Source organism: Hylobates moloch, unplaced genomic scaffold (assembly GCF_009828535.3).
Source record: "Hylobates moloch isolate HMO894 unplaced genomic scaffold, HMol_V3 SCAFFOLD_16, whole genome shotgun sequence".
Lineage (NCBI taxonomy): Eukaryota > Metazoa > Chordata > Mammalia > Primates > Hylobatidae > Hylobates > Hylobates moloch.
The window spans coordinates 9131904-9146514 of record NW_026652291.1 but is presented as its reverse complement, the minus strand read 5'-3'; the positions used below and the strand labels follow the sequence as shown (position 1 = coordinate 9146514).

The window sequence follows — 14611 nt, the reverse complement described above, 5'->3', positions numbered from 1 at the left end:
TGAAAATGGAGATAACTTATCAAAGCACTAAACCCCACGCCCAGCCATGGGGGTGGTGGTCAGTGAATTCTAGTTTACTGCATCTCTTTCGCCTTTTCCCTCTGATGATTATTTTACCTGTGGGTCTGCAGAGTGATAGAAAACGTCATAGATCACGCGCCAAAGCCTCACTACCTGGTTGCTGTGGATGAGTCTGTTCATACCCTGGAAGACATAGTCAAGGTACAGTGGGTTCATCCCATACTTTGATGACATATCGTAAATAGTTTTGCTGGCTGGGCGCGGTGGCTCATGCCTGTAATCCCAGCACTTTGGGAGTCTGAGGCGGGTGGATCACCTGAGGTCAGGAGCTCAAAACCAGCCTGACCAACATGATGAAACCCTATCTCTACTAAAATACAAAAATTAGCCGGGCATAAAGGCGGGTGCCTGTAATCCCAGCTACTCTGGAGGCTGAGACAAGAGAATTGCTTGAACCCGGGAGACGGTGGTTGCAGTGAGCCAAGATTGTGCCACTGCACTCCAGCCTGGGCGGCTGAGCAAGACTCCGTCTCCAAAAAAAAAGAAGTTTTGCCCCCAATCAGTTGTGCTAACAAAACTGGGACTCCTAAGAAGAATATCCGTAAAACCCAAACTCACTATCTGCATTTGCAGTATATACTTTAAGGTTACTACCAAAATAGCCTTTCTCTTTTATATGCACAGAGGGAAATAAGAAAGACCGCTGTAGGGCTCAGATTAAGAAGATGGCGATCATTGCACCCCAGACACACACGCAGATGCCACACCAGAATACGAAGATCCACCAATAGGCACTTGCCCCAAAGTATTTATATGATCAGGTTCACCAACCTACTGGCCAATTCCAGGAGCTCTATTTTTAATATTATTTATTTGTTTATTTATTTATTTTTTTGATACAGAATCTCGCTCTTTCGCCCAGGCTGGAGTGCCGTGGTGTGATCATAGCTCACTGCACCCTTGACATCCTGGGCTCAAGAGAGCCTCCTGCATCAGTTTCCCAAGTAGCTGGGAACACAGGCGTGCACCACCATACCTGGCTAATTTTCATTCTTTTTCTTTTCTTGTCAAGATGGGGTCTCACCATGTCACCAGGTTGGTCTGAAACTCCTGAGCTCAAGTGATCCTCCCACCTCTGCCTCACATAGTGCTGGGATTACAGGGGTAAGCCACAGTGCCTGGCTAAGTTTGTTTGTTTTTAATTTTTTAGAGACAGGGTCTTGCTCTGTCACCCAGGCTGGAATGCAGTGGTGTGATCTTAGCTCACTGCAACCTCAAACTCCTGGGCTCAAGTAATCCTGCCACCTCGGCCTCTGAAAGTGCTAGGATTAGAGGTGTGAGCCATTGTGCCCAGCTTCAGGAGTCTAGATCTGGGACAGCTTCCTCTTCCAGTCCAGGCTGCTCTGGCTAAAGCAGCTACCATGTGGCCCAGCTAGCGCAGCCTTCTCCTGCCCTTCTCCTGGCTACTCCCTATTCATTTTTAAGATTCAGCTCAAGCCTGGGCAACATGGTGAAACCCCATCTCCACCAAAAAAAAAAGATACAGAAATTAGCTGGGCATGGTGGTGTGCCTGTAGTTCCAGATACTCAGGAGGCTGAAGTGGGAGGATCACTTGAGCCCAGGAGGCAGAGGTTGCAGTGAGCCAAGATTGTGCCACTGCACACTAGCCTGGGTGACAGAGTGAGACCCTGTCAAAAAAAAAAAAAAAATTTCAGTTCATCTATCTTCCTGTGCACTCTCCCTGCCTCATTCCCACCTCTTGCACGGGACAGGTGTGTCTCTTCATCCCAGGTTGTTTTAGTCTGTTTGAACTGCTGCCACAAAATACCATAAACCGAGTAGCTTATAAACAATAGACATTTATTGTTCACAGTTCCAGAGGCTGGGAAGTGCAAGACCAAGGCAGATTCTGCCAGGCACGGTGGCTCACACCTGTGATTCCAGCACTTTAAGAAGTTCAGGTGGAAGAATCACCTCAGGCCAGGAGTCCAAGACCAGCATTGGGCATAGTGAGACCCCCTCTCTACAAAAAATTTTAAAAATTAGCCAGGCTTGGCAGTGCACATCTATAGTTCCATGTACTTGAGAGGCTAAGGTGCGAGGATTGCTTGAACCCAGGAATTCAAGGCTGCAATGAGCTATAATTGCACCACTGCACTCCAGCCTGGGCAATAGAACAAGACCCTATCTCTAAAAAAAAAAAAAAAAAAATTACAGCATGACCAGGCATGGTAACTCACACCTGTAATCCCAGCACTTTGGGAGGCCCAGGCAGGCGGATCCTTCGAGGTCAGGCATTCGAGACCAGCCTGGCCATCATGGTGAAACCCCTTCTCTACTAAAAATACAAAAATTAGCCAGGCGTGGTGATGCATGCCTGTAATCCCAGCTACTCAGGAGGCTGAGGCAGGAGAATTGCTTGAATCTGGGAGGCAGAGGTTGCAGTGAGCTGAGATTATGCCACTGCACTCCAGCCTGGGTAACAGAGCAAGACCCTGTCTCAAAAACAAGCAAACGAAAAAATTGTGGTGAGAAAAAAAAGGCAGATTCAGTGCCTGACGAGGGCCCGCTTTTTGGCTTCATAGATGTCACCGTCTCCCTGTGTCCTCACATGGTGGAGGGGCAAAGGCACTCTCTGGGGTCCTTTTATAAGACACTAATCTCACTCTTGAGGGCTCTATCCTCAAGACCCACTTTCCTAAAGGCCCCCCCTCCTACTACCATCAGCTTAAGGGTGAAGATCTCAACATGTGAATTCTGTGGGACACAGACATTCAGACTACAGCACAGAATCCCCTTTGCTGAGCTGCAAACACTACACATGATAAATATCTGTGTACAGTTCTGTCTCTCTTTTCACACTGGGAGCTCTTGAGGGCAGATCCTGGGCCACACTCATCGTTATCTCCACTACCTGGCACTAATGCTATTTTAAAAAATTCAATTATGTTCACATTCATTTGAGGGTGTTTGTTTGTTTGTTTTTGAGATGGAGTCTCGCTCCATCGCCCAGGCTAGAGTGCAGTGGTGTGATCTCGACTCACTGCAACCTCTGTCTCCCAGGTTCAAGCAATTCTCGTGTCTCAGCCTCCTGAGTAGCTGGGACTACATGCACACGCCACCATGCCTGGCTAACTTTTGTATTTTTAGTAGAGACGGGGTTTCCCCATGTCGGCCAGGTTGGTCTCAAACTCCTGATTTCAGGTGATCCGCCCACCTTGGCCTCCCAAAGTGCTGGGATTACCCGCGTGAGCCACTGCGCCCGGCCCATTTGAGTTTTATATAAAGCAAAACCTTCCAGGTAAACCAACTAATATTTCAATTTTCCTCTAACAGTGTATCAGTAAAAATGCTGGCCCTGGGAAAATCCAGAAAATACCCAGAGAAAATGCATACCTAACCAAGGACTTCACGGTTAGTATATGCGGTGTTTTGTTTCGTTTTTTTTAAACTATCTTTCTCAATAATATTGAGTATTGTTATTTTTTTAATATCAGATAGGTTTTGGCTAAATAACATTGATCTGTGAGGGATTTGGAGTCAGAAGGCCTGGGTTCCAATGCCGTCTTCAACTCCTACCACACCACCAGATGTTCTACCCTAAGACCACTTACTCTTGTCTTCAGTTATCTTTTCTGAAAAACCCCCAGAGGTCTTGGTCAGAAAATGTATTTGGGCTGGGCGCGGTGACTCACGCCTATAATCCCAGCACTCTGGGGGGCTGAGGCAGGTGTATCACCTGAGGTCAGGAGTTTGAGACCAGTGTGACCAACAGGGTGAAACCCTGTCTCTACTAAAAATACAAAATTAGCTGGGTATGGTGACACATGCCTGTAATCCCAGCTACTTGGAAGGCTGAGACAGGAGAATCACTTGAACCCGGGAGGCAGAGGTTGCGGTCAGTCTAGATCACATCATTGCACTCCAGCCTGGGCAACAAGAGAGAAACTCCATCTCAAAATAAAAAAATAAATAAAAATAAAAAAGAAACAAAACAAAATGTATTTGGATGCTATTTGATACGTAAAATGCCATTCAAACACTAGGAATTATTTTCTTTGGCCTCTTTCTAAAATTCAAAGCAGGCTGAGATTCCAATTCCATCACAACAACAACAAAAAAAATTGGGTTTTTGCAGTGTGCTTTTCAAGCTTGCATTAGAATGCAATTCTTTTTAAGAATAAATTGCATCTAAACACTGCACTCGAATATGTTTCTGAAAGGACTGATATTATTGGTTGCCTTAAGGAGCAGAACTGGGTGGGTGATGGTCAAAGGTCAGAGGGAATATTTTTCTCTCTCCCTTTTTTTTTTTTTTTTTTTTTTTAGACGGAGTCTAGCTTAGTCGTCCAGGCTGGAGTGCAGTGGCGCGATCTCGGCTCACTGCAAGTTCCACCTCCCGGGTTCACGCCATTCTCCTGCCTCAGCCTCCCAAGTAGCTGGGACTACAGGCGCCCGCCACCACGCCTGGCCAATTTTTTGTATTTTTAGTAGAGACGGGGTTTCACCGTGTTAGCCAGGATGATCTCGACCACCTGACCTTGTGACCCACTCGCCTTGGCCTCCCAAAGTGCTGGGATTACAGGCATGAGCTACGGCGCCCGGCAGGAATATCTTTCTCTACACCTTTTGTTCTTTTGGATTTTGAACCATGAAACTGCAGTATTCAAAAAGTAGATGCAATTAAAATTTTTTAAAAAGAAAATTTGGATTTCTAGTATCTTCCTACTTGTTCAGCCAGAAGGTGGCCCGCCATCGGAGTAGACATGGAGACTGTTTAGAAGTAACGTAGTATCACACAGGTACTCTGTAAATACTCAGTGCTGGATTAATTGACTTCCACGTTTAGTGAATGTATATTGTTTTTCTTTAATAACTGTAGTGATTTTGGTCTGTTATGACAGTCAGAATTAAACAAAAAAAGACAAATCTCTAATTGTCCTCTATCTTTCAGCAAGATTGTCTTGACCATTTACTGGTCAACTTAAGAATGGAAGCGCTCTTTGTGAAGGAGAATTTCAATATTCGATGGGCTGCCCAAACAGGATTTGTGGAAAATATCAACAATATCCTCAAGGAGTATAAGCAAAGCAGAGGATTAATGGTAACTATCACCGTTTCCCACTGAAACTTCTGATTCAAGCAAAATGAATCAAACTTCTAGTGTGATGATGCCAATGGAAGTATTTGTTTTTTCAAACGTTCAGATTTCTAATTTCAAGTTTTTCAAATTTGACAAATTTGTCCAGGTCTAACAAATTTACATGTATATCAAATTAATACCTGTGAACCAAACGTGAACAGTTTTAAATATTAGATAATAATGTATGCAAATTTATCTAATTTAATAATTAGATAATATCTAATAATGTATGCAAATTATATAATTTAAACATTAGATAATAATGTATGCAAATTGCACATGATAGCAAGCTCAAGAGTGATATTGCAGTGTTGTCCATATAAAGAAGAATATTAAATAGGGAAAAATATCAAGTGCCTTACTGGCTGGTTTGTTTCAGTCCTGGGTGTACATGTGGGAGGTAGAAGAAGCCTAATTACTACTTTGATCTCTTTCTAAGTGGTCAGAGGACTCACTGGTCATTTTAATTATCACAATTTTTCAAGGTAGATATTCTTTTTTAAAAATTAATTAACTGAAATGGACAAATAGATTATATACATGTATCCTGTACAACATAATGTTTTGAAATATGTAGACATTGTGGAATGGCTAAATCGAGCTAATTAACATCTGTTTTAACTCACACACTTATCATTTTTTATGGTGAAAGGTAGATATTCTTATCTCCATAGTATAGATGAGGAAACAAAGGCTCAAAGAGATGAAGCAACCTTTTTTTTTTTTTATTGCGACAGAGTCTCACTCTGTTGCCCAGGCTGGAGTGCAGCAGTGTGATCTCAGCTCACAGCAACCTTCGCCTCCTGGGTTCAAGTGATTCTCATGCCTCAGCCTCCTGAGTAGTACCTGAGATTACAGATGTGCACCACCACACCTGGCTAATTTTTGTAATTTTCGTAGAGACGGGGTTTCACCATGTGGACCAGGCTGGTTTCAAACTCCTGGCCTCAAGCGATCTGCCTGCGTTGGCCTCCCAAAGTGCTGGGATTACAGGCTTGAGCCACCGCGCCTGGCTGCAGCAACTTTTTCTCTTTCTTTCTTTCTTTCTTTCTTTCTTTCTTTCTTTCTTTCTTTCTTTCTTTCTTTCTTTCTTTCTTTCTTTCTTTTTTCTTTCTTTCTTTCTTTCTTTCTTTCTTTCTTTCTTTCTTTCTTTTTTTGAGACAGTCTTGCTCCATAGCCCAGGCTGGAGGGCAGTGGCACGATCTCGGCTCACTGCAACCTCTGCCTCCTGGGTTCAAGTGATCCTCCTGCCTCATCCTCCTGAGTAGGTAGCAACTTTTTCAAGGTCACACAGCTAGTCAGAGATTCAAACTAGGTAGGACGCAGACTTAACTAGAATGTCCACATCTAACCGCACGGCCGCCACACCTGCCTCTCTGAAATCAGATTAAGCAGCTGCGTAGAGCTTTGGATTTATCCCAGAGAAACATTCTAAAGACAAAAGTAGGTCATACATGAGAAAGTGTTTTGAAAACTGTAAAATGGCGTATGTGAGTAACAGGTGTCATCATAATCATAATTATCACTGTTGGAGGGAACGCTCCACATAGCAAGCATAGTGTCACCATCATATCCTTAGAACCGTATTCTCTTGGGAAAAAAAAAAAAAAAAACATGTCTAGTTAAGAATAAGCAAAACATGTACCACTTAGCAAAAGAAATAATGATCTCTTTAAGCATCTAAGATCCTCATGGTGGCTGTACCGGGAGGTTATCCTCAGATATACACCAACCCAACCTCAGAGGTTAGACTACTGTCCTCTCTAGGTCAACTGTAACAACAACACACAGAGTAGAAATATGACAAGACACTTTGAAGAGACCGTATGGTTCCTGATGAGCAAGACTGGACAAGAACATGATAGAAGGAATAGTATATCTAAAAACTAAATAGGGTATGTCTGTCCTTAGGGGCAGTTAGCCACAGGAAACACTACCGAGGCCAGTGTAGACCCACAGGTGTCACCCGGTGACACCCCCAAAAGATGGAGTCTCAAGCCATGCACTTGCGTGATTGCAGTTCCTTTAGCAAGGAAAAGTCATTGCTGCTTCAGAGACAGACGTGTCAAGCCACCTTGACCCATTGCTTCCAGTCAGTTCATCCTACTCCCCTTGTTCTGATCAAAGCTCATCAAGCAGCCCTGTAAGACGTGGCTCCCAGTGTCTGTCTGCTTGAAGGGAGTAAATGTACCAAATATGTGGACTTGGAGTATTTGATTCGGTGGCAGGTCATACTTCTCACTGTAAATAAATGAATCGATTGGCATCCTGGTTTTACGCCTGAATAAAGTGAGCCCATGCCAGGAGAAAGGACCCACCGTTGGTCCATGGACAAATGAGACACCTGAACTTGCTCAGTTAACTGCCGGTTCTCAGGCCTTGATGAATGCACTGCACCTCTCCAGGGGCCCAGCCCTGCTCATCAGGACTCAGCTCTGGAACTGCTTTCCCTCACACCTGCCTCCTTCCACTGCCTGCCATCATCCCTATCCGACAGGGCCGCACTCCTCGCCAGAACCGTCCATCATCCGTATCCGATGGGACCACACTCACCAGAACCATCCATCATCCCTATCCAATGGGACAGCACTCCTCGCCAGAACCATCCATCATCCGTATCCGATGGGACCACACTCACCAGAACCATCCATCATCCCTATCCAATGGGACAGCACTCCTCGCCAGAACCATCCTGTGTGCTGCCTACTTCCTTCACCGTCTTGGTTTCCTCAACTGTCAAATGGTAGTAATGATAATAACCAATTCGGTGGATGAAATGATATAATCTGTAAGCATACAGACACTCTACCAATGGGAATCCTTTTCATGAGCTCAATTCTAAAATTTACCTTGCAAAATACGGGCCCTCAGTTTCACAACTATTTGGACCATTTTGAAATAAATAACTATATGTTACTGATATGTTGACCTCTGTTAGAAATGAATATTTACTCATTGATTATGAGCACCATAGGGCTTCTTTAGCATTCAATCAAGTTTATCAGCAGGAGAAATGGTGTTTTTTTTTAAATATGTTTTTAAAAATTGAGGCAGGGTGTTGCTCTGTTGCCCAGGTTGGAGTGCAGTGGTAGGACTGCGACTCACTGCAGCCTAGACCTCCTGGGCTTAAGCACTCCTCCTGCCTCAGCCTGGGCCACCAAGTAGCTGGGACCACAGGCACATGTGACTATGCCCAGCCAATATTTAAAAGAAAAATTTTTTTTTGTAGAGACGGGGATCTCACTATATTGCTGAAGCTGGCCTCATTTTTTGTAGAGAGGAGGAACTCACTATATTGCTCAGGCTCACCTCGAACTCCTGGGCTCCAGGGATCCTCCTGCCTCAGTCTCCTAAACTGCTGGGATTACAGGCATGAGCCACGATGCCTGGCCTAAACATTAGAATAAATTAACTGTGTTAAAAATAACTGGCCAGGTGCGATGGCTCATGCCTGTAATCCTAGCACTTTGGGAGGTTGAGGTGGGTGGATCACCTGAGGTCAGGAGTTTGAGACCAGCCTGGCTAACATGGTAAAACCCCATTTCTACAAAAAATACAAAAAAATTAACTGGGTGTGGTGGCGTGCGCCTGTAATCCCCAGGTACTCAGGAGGTTAAGGCAGGAGAATCGCTTGAACCCAGGAGGTGGAGGTTGCAGTGAGCCGAGATGACGCCATTGCACTCCAGCTTGGGCAACAAGAGTGAAACTCTGTCTCAAAATAGTAACAATAATAATAATAATTAAAGACCAAGCCAGGTGCAGTGGCTCACACCTGTAATCCCAATGCTTTGGGAGGCTGAGGCAGGAGGATTGCTTGAGTGCAGGAGTTTGGGACCAGCCTGAGCCACACAGTGAGATCTCATCTCTACAGAAAGTATAAAAATTAGACGAACATGGTAGTGTACATCTGTAGTCCCAGATACTTGTGAGGCTCAGCTGGGAGGATAGTTTGAGCCCAGGAGTTCGAGGCTGCAGTGAGCTGTGATTGCACCCCTAAACTCCAGCCTGGGCAACAGAGGGAGCACCTATCTCAATACAAAACAAAACAAAACAAATAATTAAAGACCAAATTCAGTACAGAAATAGTATTCAGTCAGTAAATTAGGCCCTTTGCACACTGAACCAGAAATTCTTTGCTTTGTTACTGTTCCAAAGGTAGCACAATGCCCTGTACTGTGCACTATCTTGTGAAACTGGCAGCGGGTAATTCCTGGGCACTTACTCTTTAGCGATCTGAGTTGTTCCTGACACATCTTCTTATGTGGTCCTATCCACCAGCCCCAGATCAGCCCATGTAGTTGGTGCCTATTGAATACCTACTGAATGAATGGACATGAACCAGAACATGAACTGTCGGACCAGGGGGCAGATGCTTTCGGGATGATGTGGCAGCCACCCTGGTGGTGGCGGTTGGGGTAGAGGCGTGACTCTGGAGTCTCCACAGAAGAGTGAGAGTTAGCCTGCAGGGTCCAGAGACTTTATTTTCAAAAGGCACTCCCAGCCAGGCGTGGTGGCTCACACCTGTAATCCCAGCAGTTTGGGAAGCTGAGGCGGGTAGATCACTTGAGACCAGGAGTTCAAGACCAGCCTGGCCAACATGGAGAAAACTCGTCTCTACAAAAAATACAAAAATTAGCCGGGCATGGTGGTGCGCACATGTAGTCTCAGCTTCTCGGGAGGCTGAGGCAGAGAATCGCTTGAACCTAGGAGGTGGAGGTTGCAGGAAGCGAGATCATGCCACTGCACTACAGCCTGAGCAACAGAGTGAGACTCTGTCTCAAAAAAAAAAAAAAAAAAAAAAGCACTCTCCTGAAATAAAAAACCACTGTCTAGCTACAGATCATTCAGAGCTTACTGTATGTTCCTTACTCTATCCTCTTTCAGCCAATCAAGATCTGCATTCTCGGTCCCCCTGCTGTGGGAAAATCCAGTATTGCTGAAGAATTGGCCAAGTACTACAAACTGCATCACATCCAACTGAAGGATGTCATTTCTGAAGCCATAGCAAAACTGGTAGCACTTTAAACTATTTTCCTGGGCATTTTAATTAATTACTATATTGTTCTTAGGGTAAAAAGATGTATATTATTCTAATTAGCCAGCCGGACGCAGTTTAGATGATCTGAATTTTGTTGGCAACATCCAAGGCATCCTAATCAGTAGCCAGGGGAACATCTGGCTTCTCTTCCCCCTCGGGCCTGAGCAGAGTGTTGACTTTGGCCACATTGGCGTCAGAGAGCTTCTTCACAGCCTGTTGGATGTGGCACTTGCTGGCTTTGGTACCTGCAATGAACACAAGTGTGTGTTTGTCTCCTCTCTTCGTGGCCAACTCAGGGGTCGGGGGAAGTTAGTTGATGATGGCAGAGTGGTCATGCTGGTTTCTCCTGAGGACACTCTTGGGAGGATGTCTGGGCTGTCCCCAGAGCCGCAGTGTCCTGGGACACTGGAAGGTGGATGACGTGTGGATCTTCTTTTCTCTGTGGCTGTGGACACCTTTCAGCACTGCCTTCTTGGCCTTCAAAGCTTTTGCTTTGGCTTTGGCTTGGGGAAAGAAAGGAGCTTCCTTCTTTACCTTCAGAGCCATCTTGTAAAATGGCTTTTTTTTTTTTTTTTTTTTTTTTGGAGACGGAGTCTCACTTTGTCACCCAAGCTGGAGTGCAGTGGCACGATCTCAGCTCATTGCAACCTCCCCCTCCCGGGTTCAAGCAGTTCTCCTGCCTCAGCCTCCCAAGTAGCTGGGATTACAGGCACGTGCCACCATGCCCGGCTAATTTTTGTGTTTTTAGTAGATACGGGGTTTCACCATGTTGGCCAGGCTGGTCTTGAACTCCTGAGCTCAGGTGATCTGCCCGCCTTGGCCTCCCAAAGTGCTGGGATTACAAGTGTGAGCCACCATGCCCAGCCTGAAATGGCTTTTAACTACTTTATTGGGAATTTTAACGTTTTAGAAATGCTTTTTTTAGTTTCATAATTAACAAGCAACTAATTTTATATGTCAGTAAACAGGAGATTTGTTATTTTAATTGGATTTTCTTGTTGCCCCCAGTTATGAAAACACAACACTCTACAGGGCTTTCCTCTGAGACAGAAGCAGCTTCCATGGGTTGCCCTTGAAATTTAGTCTGCTTCCAGCTATGGTTCAAAGTATAGCTTGTGTTCTCTCTGTTGCCTGGAACACTTTTAGGTGTTTTATTCGTGTCGTATGTTTCTCGGGGTATTATCAAACTTTATTTATAAACTGCTTTGTATCATTTTATTGGAAATGGCAGATACTGAGGTAGCTTTCATAAATGATTATTAAAAGTCTTGATTTCTACAACATGTGGATCCTTCAAGTAAGATACAACCCAATACCTTAGAAAAACGCATTAGAAAAATATTGACTCAAGCAGTTCTGGCATTAGCACAAAAATATACTATTCTCTTAACTATGCTGTAAGAAAAACCTCAAGGATCTCATGTGTCTTTGTGGATATGCACATCCTGCAAAATTTTGCATGACAGCTGTCATAGGGTACATGTCCTATTTGGGTCCCAAGCTTTTTCCAGGATCACCTGCCAGCTGATTTGTGAGTAGCAAATGAATGCGGGACATCATCCAATGTGAATATCCCTGTGGTATGCAGGAGGCGATTGTTGCCCCTAAGGATGTAGGGGAAGGAGAAGAAGAAGTCGAAGAGGAGGAGGAGGAGGAGAATGTGGAAGATGCACAGGAGCTCCTAGATGGCATCAAGGAGAGCATGGAACAGAACGCAGGTAACACACACCCAGCAGAGAGCCGCGCTGCTCTTGTGAACAGTGGCTATTTTTAAAAATCTAGTTATAAAAGACTGTTTAAAAAAAAAAAAGACTGAAATACAGGCAGGCACCATGGCTCATGCCTGTAATCCCAGCACTTTGGGAGTCTGAGGTGAGAGGATCACTTGAGGCCAGGAGTTTGAGACCAGCCTGAGCAGCACAGCGAAACCCCATCTCTACAAAAAAATACAAAAATTAGCTAGGCATGGCCAGGCACAGTGGCTCATGCCTGTAATCCCAGCACTTTGGGAGGCCGAGGTGGGTGGATCACCTGAGGTCATGAGTTTGAGACCAGCCTAGCCAACATGGTGAACCCCATCTCTACTAAAAATACAAAAAATTAGCCAGGTGTGGTGCCGCACACCTGTAGTCCCAGCTACTCAGGAGGCTGAGGCAGGGCAATTGCTTGAAGCTGGGAAGCGGAGACTGCAGTGAGCCAAGTTCATGCCATTGCACTCCAGCCTGGGCAACAAGAGTGAAACTCCGTCTCAAAAAAAAAAAAAAAAAATTAGCTGGGCATGGTGGCATGTGCCTATAGTCCCAGTTATTTGGAGGTTGAGGCAGGAGGATCACTTGAGCCTGGGATATTGAAGCTGTAGTAAGCCATGATCATGCCCTTGCACTCCAGCCTTGGTGACAGAGTAAGATCCTGTCTCAACAAAAAAAAAAAAAAGAGAGAGAGAGAGAGAGAAAAGTACAGAAATTATAACAAAAAAAATTCCTTCATAATCTCATTGTTAACATTTTGGTGATGATCTGTTGGTAGGATGGGGAAGAACTTCCTAAGTTAAAAAGAAAAAATCAGCTGCTCATGGTGGCTCACACCCTTAATCCCAGCACTTTGGGAAGCCAAGGTGGGCGGATCACCTGAGGTCAGGAGTTTGAGACCAGCTTGGCCAACATGGTGAAAACCCGTCTCTATTAAAAATACAAAAATTAGCTGGGCGTGGTGGCACGTACCTGTAATCCCAGCTACTTGGGAAGCGGAGGCAGGAGAATCGCTTGAACCCGGGAGGTGGAGGCTGCAGTGAGCCGAGATCGTGCCACTGCACTCCAGTCTGGGTGACAGAGGAAGACTCCATCTCAAAAAAAAGAAAAAAAATCACACTTACGTTCATAAATCACTAGAACCCAGGAGGCAGAGGTTGCAGTGAGCCGAGATCACACCACTGCACTCCAACCAATCAGTTGGTTGTCCTTTTAATTGGGCAAACCAAGAAAAAATATTGCCACTGATATGATAAATTAATATCCTTAATATATAAAATGTTCAGGCAAATTGATAAGAGAGTTATGAAATCCTTAATAGAAAAAAATGGATGAGGCCGGGCACGGTGGCTCATGCCTGTAATCCTAGCACTTTGGGAGGCAGAGGCAGGTGGATCACAAGGTCAGGAGATCAAGACCATCCTGGCTAACACGGTGAAACCCCGTCTCTACTAAAAATACAAAAATTAGCCAGGCACAGTGGCAGGTGCCTGTAGTCCCAGCTACTCGAGAGGCTGAGGCAGGAGAATGGCGTGAACCCGGGAGGCGGAGCTTGCAGTGAGCCAATATCATGCCACTGCACTCCAGCCTGGGCGACAGAGTGAGACTCTGTCTCCAAAAAAAAAAAAAGGCTAGAAACAGGGTGCCAGGAGCAAGGAACTATGCCACCCCCTAAGGAGAGACAAGAATGTCTAATAATCAGGCTAACAGGACTCAGCAAATATTGAACTTCATTTATTTATTTACTTATTTATTTATTTTTGAGAATGAGTCTCACTCTATCACTCAGGCTGGAGTGCAATGGTGTGATCTCAGCTCACTGCAACCTCTGCCTCCCGGCTTCAAGCAATTCTCAGCCTCCTGAGTAGCTGGGATTACAGGCACACACCACCATGGCCAGCAAATTTTTTGTATTTTTAGTAGAGATGGGGTTTCGCCATGTTGGCCAGACTGGTCTCGAATTCCTGGCCTCAAGTGATCTGCCTGCCTTGGCCTCCGAAAGTGCTGGGATTACAGGCGTGAGCCACTGTGCTTGGCCGAGCATAATTTATTGACGAAGACTTATATAATTGGCCTTTGCAAGGGCCCAGAAATCTTTTCCAAGGCTTAACCTAACAGTTAAGTACCAACTGAGCTCTTTTCACGCTTGGGAAGGTGACCACATAGAACAAGAATTAGAGCAGAGATAGTGCTCAGCTGAGGACACTCACTGAGGCCCCCAGGGTCCAGAAGAGCCTGTACTCGCACTCTGTTCTTCCCCCAGGTGTGAGAGGCCAAACAGGTTCAGCAGCCTCTGACGAGCGATGTAAGAGGGGCCCTGGGAGGGGGCAGAGGAAGTGGTTGTGTGGGGAAGATAAGTCTTTAGAAGAGCCAGCATCCCTCGAAGCTCCTCACCCACATGTGACTCCCCACTTCCCCACTTCCTACAAGACTGGAATCATTCGGTTCCTTTTAACTTTCTCAAGTGTGTCCAAAAATCCCTTCTATCCGTATTTACCTGAGACGAAAACATGGACCTTGCCTATGTTTGAACAAAACAAGACCTTTGAACCCATGGCACTGAGATTAGCTCACTTCTCCCTCACATGACTGCATTTGTTATCACATGATTCCAGTGATTCTAGCAAAACGAGTTTCCCAGTCCCACAGTGAGGCCCCTC

General features: G+C 45.2%; 1 protein-coding gene across 2 annotated transcripts in view; it reads left to right on the top strand.

Moving 5' to 3' along the window:
* The window catches only part of AK7 (adenylate kinase 7), a 97170-nt gene that overhangs the window by 55143 nt on the left and 27416 nt on the right, over window positions 1–14611 (top strand). For both annotated transcript variants that reach the window (XM_032179640.2, XM_058429631.1), the window contains 5 exons: window positions 132–222; window positions 3359–3436; window positions 4977–5126; window positions 10050–10178; window positions 11792–11921. In XM_032179640.2, coding sequence (XP_032035531.1) covers window positions 132–222; window positions 3359–3436; window positions 4977–5126; window positions 10050–10178; window positions 11792–11921 — 578 coding nt within the window. The remainder of the gene's footprint in view (window positions 1–131; window positions 223–3358; window positions 3437–4976; window positions 5127–10049; window positions 10179–11791; window positions 11922–14611) is intronic.